Below are 4,493 nucleotides of genomic sequence, written 5' to 3' on the forward strand. Positions count from 1 at the left end.
TTCTAGGGTCAATTCAGTAACAAATGCACAGATAAGAGGAGAAGCTTACAATGGCGGTTGTTTAGGAGCAAGAGGTGCTCGAAGTTGGCTGTTTATTGGGTTTGTCATGGGATTTGCAGCAGTAATAGCAGCTTGTTGGATCTTGTTTGCCAATTTTGTAGCAGCAGGTAGTTGTAACAGTATAATACATATGTAAATCTATTCTTGTCATTGCACTGGATTGCATTAAAACTTTCACTTTCACCAAACTTTAAATATATATATTTCATTTTAAATACAATGGGTGTACATTAGTTTGGCTACAAAGAACCTCGCATATTGCAGAATTTTTTTTTATTTTATTTTCTTTTACTTTCTTTATTTGTCATATTTAATATCTTTTTATAGGCGCACCACATCATTGGCCAGGGGTAGGATTGTTCTTGCAGAATATTTTCATTTTCCTGGGCTCGCTCACATATAAATTCGGTCGATCTGAGGATCAATGGGGTTAATAGATGTGCGTATTGTTGGTGTAAAATATTTTTATTGCCGCACAATCAAACCGGCACCAAGTGAAGCTCAGTTGGAGAAACTCACAACATCAACATTCGAGCGTGAAATTAAAATAATTCGTGAATTAAATTAATTCGATTACAACAAATTACTCTTATTGTAAACATTTCCTTATACACGTGACAATTTTTATTTATATCAGAACCGTGAAAATAGATAGCAATTACAAGTTACAAATATGCTTACATATATATATATATACGTATATATATATATGTATATATATATATATATATGTGTGTGTGTGTAATTTACTGTAAATGTAAGGAAACTAGATTATCGACTTTTGTGTGATAGAATTATACACTATTTACGCTAGGCTAATAATTTTAAATTATATCGATAACTTTTCGATCTGTGCATTATCAGATCCCATATTTATACATCTTTCTCATTGTTTCGTTGGTATCTTCTATTTGATACTTTTACAAGAAAGATAATCACAAATGTCTGATATATTGTAGATAAATAAATGAACTATGTTCAAGAAAAATTTTTTGAACATTGATTTAGTGAACAAAATTTAATTTCATCAAAGTAAGTACTTTCCTTCAATGCGATTAATTCTTTTTGCTTGTATATGTTTTTTTTACAAATTAGTTAATTGAATAAATCTTGAAATCTATTCACACATAAATTTGTAGAGCCATACAAAAATGCGTACAAGATGGAATTTTAATTAAATTTTAATTGTCAAGTAATAATTGCAGTATTTTGTTAATATGGATAAACGAATTCGATCACTTGCGTTACATTAAATTAGTACATACTAAAGATTGTTATACATGAAATTAACAAAATTAAATGTATATAAGTATATATAAATATTTTAAACATTTAAATATCTAATAATAATATTGTTACATTATTTAATAGAATGTTATTGAATATGTAGATATTATTTCATTGTCAAAATTGATTATATTATGCTACTGCATTTAGATATTATATTTATATGAAGTAGTCTTTATTGTATACGATTTGCAGTAATCCACGAATACGAATGACTGAATTCACCATTAGATTAGAAATAAAAAAGTATAAAGAAAATTTTTACCTTACCCAATCTTGTTAGAATTCATGCATATTTAAATAATTCAGCCATTAAGCGTTAATTAAAATTTAATCAAAATGACACACAGAGAAATTGATTAATCTATTATTATCTCTCTTATTAATAATAAATTAAAAGTCAGTAATTGACCAATCGTCGATTATTTTTCTTACATTTGATTGTGATTGGTCAATTTCTAACTTCTGATTTATTACTGGATGGCCTTAAAGTTAATCTACGATGAGCTCTCTGTTATTTCTTTTCTATCACCTGAAATAAAATTTAATAAACTCCGAAAGAGATAAGAAACACAAGATTATCAATAAAACTGCCACAAAGGAAAAAAAAAGCAAGAAACAGAAAACAAAGAGCACATTGTAAATTAGCCTTTAAAGCTCACATCCTTATTTTTCCTACTGATACCCCCAGGAAAATTGGTGTCATCTGCGCGAATTGCGTGATACAATTGGCTCGAATTTGCCAACGCGGACCAACGGCGGAGCGATGTTTGTGCCATGTTTGACCAATCGCGACATGCCACACCAACACATGGTGCTCAGCGGCACAGAATTCCACGGAGAGTGGTCGCGGTAAGGGTGTCACGCTCAGTTTTTTGTTGATTTAAAAGGGTCTGCGATGCGCGAACGTATGTTCTGAATGGTGTACAGCTGAGAGCCGTTTCCTCTGAGTACATCGTGTGTCGTCGAAAGACCTGAGCTCAAGGTGAGCGCGCGTTAATCCGACCGCTTTCCCGATCGACGTGCCTCACGTCGCCGGTATTCATAACCAAGTTTGACAGCTAGACAGAGCATGACAGTACGTAGGTCTCGCGCCTTGATCCGCGTGAGCATGCACGTTAACATTCTTGAGTTATCATATGGATTTCCTTGTCGCGATCTTACTTCACATCTGTCTTGATTTCCAGATGGGATTCTCACAGAGAGGCATGTCGATGGCTTCATTAGCCCTACTCATAATCACCACCTTCGTCGGCATCAGCGAAGAACTTGCCGTTATGAGCATCGACCTTGGTAGTGAATGGATGAAGGTCGCTATCGTCTCGGTACGTGACATCTGTTTGTAACGAATCCAACGGACTGGTGATTTTTGTATTAGAAAGGCGTTCAGCAGAGAAAGCAGCTTTGCAACTATCGTACAACTCTTTAATGTGACTTGCCCTTAATCCTCCAAGGCTGGGTTCGCTTTGCTGCTTACAGCACTTGCGAGCATCAATTGTTCTTATTTAATATTTACTAAACAACAAGGATGAAACAATGCTTAAAGCATTGTGAACGCCAAAGCAAACACAGCCAAATGTATAAACCAATTATATCAAAGAATTTTACAATAGTTATAAAGCTTACTTCTCTGCTGAACACAGCCAAAGCTTTATTGATCAAATATAACTGTTATATCTTTATATTAAGAAAATTGAACATGTTTCTTATGAAATATCTTTGTTATTCTTTGATCCGCAGCCTGGTGTTCCTATGGAAATAGCTTTAAACAAGGAGTCAAAGAGAAAAACACCGGTCACGATTGCGTTCAGGGATGGAGAGAGATCGTTCGGCGAGGATGCTCAAGTAATCGGAGTGAGATTTCCTCAGAACACCTTCTTCTATATTCTAGACCTTCTAGGAAAACCTATAGACAATCCGCTAGTACAACTCTACCGAGAAAGATTTCCTTACTACAACATCATTGCCGATGACGAGAGGAAAACTGTAGCATTTAGATTAAATGAAAACACGACGTACACTCCGGAAGAACTACTCGCACAGATATTACACAAAGGCAAAGAGATCGCAGAAGCTTCCGCTCATCAGAAGATCAATGAAGCCGTTATCACCGTGCCGGGATTCTTCAATCAGGCTGAAAGGAAGGCACTGATTCAAGCGGCGGAACTCGCCGGTTTGAAAGTGTTACAGCTCATAAATGATTACATGGCAGTAGCTTTAAATTATGGCGTATTCGGTAGAACTGAAATAAACGATTCTGCTCATTACATTATGTTTTATGACATGGGAGCTAGCAGCACTACTGCGACAGTAGTCAGCTACCAAAACGTAAAAACGAAAGAGAGAGGTTTCGTCGAGACTAACCCTCATGTTACTGTATTGGGTGTGGGATATGATCGCACGCTTGGGGGATTAGAAATGCAAATCAGATTACAGCATTATTTAGCACAAGAGTTTGACGCTCTTAAAAAAACGCCAAACTCTGTATTCAAGAATCCGAGAGCGATGGCAAAGCTTTTTAAGGAAGCTGGACGCGTCAAAACTGTACTTAGTGCCAACGCAGATCACTTTGCCCAGATAGAAAGTTTAATAGACGATATTGACTTCAAGTTGCAAGTCTCGAGAGAGAAGCTGGAAGAGATATGCGCTGATTTATTTGAACGTGTAGCGAATCCTGTGAAGGTTGCATTGGAAACTTCAGGTGACTTATCTTTTGAAAGAAGACTATCATGTTTCTTGCAAATATGTACTTAAACACTAAATGTATTTATGTGAAATTATTTTAGGTTTAACAATGGATATCATATCGCATGTTGTATTGGTGGGAGCAGGTACTCGTATGCCAAAGGTACAAGAGACATTGTCTCAATATGTAAACACAGAACTATCGAAAAATGTAAATACGGATGAAGCAGCTGCTTTAGGAGCTGCGTATAAAGCAGCTGATCTTAGTCAGGGTTTCAAGGTCAAGAAGTTTGTCACGAAAGATGCTTTATTGTTTCCTATTCAAATCACATTTGATAGAACTGTTGATAATAAAGTTAGACAGGTAAAAGATTATTATATGATGTTTAACTTTCTTTGATATATTTTAATTCTTTGTATATATATATATATATATATATATATATATATATATATATATA

At 34.9% G+C, this 4,493-nt stretch overlaps 2 protein-coding genes across 5 annotated transcripts in view; both read left to right on the forward strand.

Moving 5' to 3' along the window:
• LOC108755330 (transmembrane protein 50A) overlaps positions 1-727 on the forward strand; it is a 1,680-nt gene extending 953 nt beyond the window's left edge. Inside the window, exons 3-4 of one of the 2 annotated variants that reach the window (XM_018498259.1) lie at positions 7-170; positions 388-727. In XM_018498259.1, the coding sequence (XP_018353761.1) occupies positions 7-170; positions 388-494 (271 nt within the window). In that variant the 3' untranslated portion in view covers positions 495-727. The remainder of the gene's footprint in view (positions 1-6; positions 171-387) is intronic. The other variant, XM_018498260.1, reaches the window with a different exon arrangement.
• A 1,192-nt stretch (positions 728-1,919) lies between these two features.
• LOC108755468 (hypoxia up-regulated protein 1) overlaps positions 1,920-4,493 on the forward strand; it is a 5,896-nt gene continuing 3,322 nt past the window's right edge. For 2 of the 3 annotated variants that reach the window (XM_018498487.1, XM_018498489.1), the window contains exons 1-4: positions 1,920-2,425; positions 2,535-2,672; positions 3,088-4,048; positions 4,134-4,396. In XM_018498487.1, the coding sequence (XP_018353989.1) occupies positions 2,420-2,425; positions 2,535-2,672; positions 3,088-4,048; positions 4,134-4,396 (1,368 nt within the window). In that variant the 5' untranslated portion in view covers positions 1,920-2,419. The remainder of the gene's footprint in view (positions 2,426-2,534; positions 2,673-3,087; positions 4,049-4,133; positions 4,397-4,493) is intronic. The other variant, XM_018498488.1, reaches the window with a different exon arrangement.

Source organism: Trachymyrmex septentrionalis, unplaced genomic scaffold (genome assembly GCF_001594115.1).
Source record: "Trachymyrmex septentrionalis isolate Tsep2-gDNA-1 unplaced genomic scaffold, Tsep1.0 scaffold87, whole genome shotgun sequence".
Lineage (NCBI taxonomy): Eukaryota > Metazoa > Arthropoda > Insecta > Hymenoptera > Formicidae > Trachymyrmex > Trachymyrmex septentrionalis.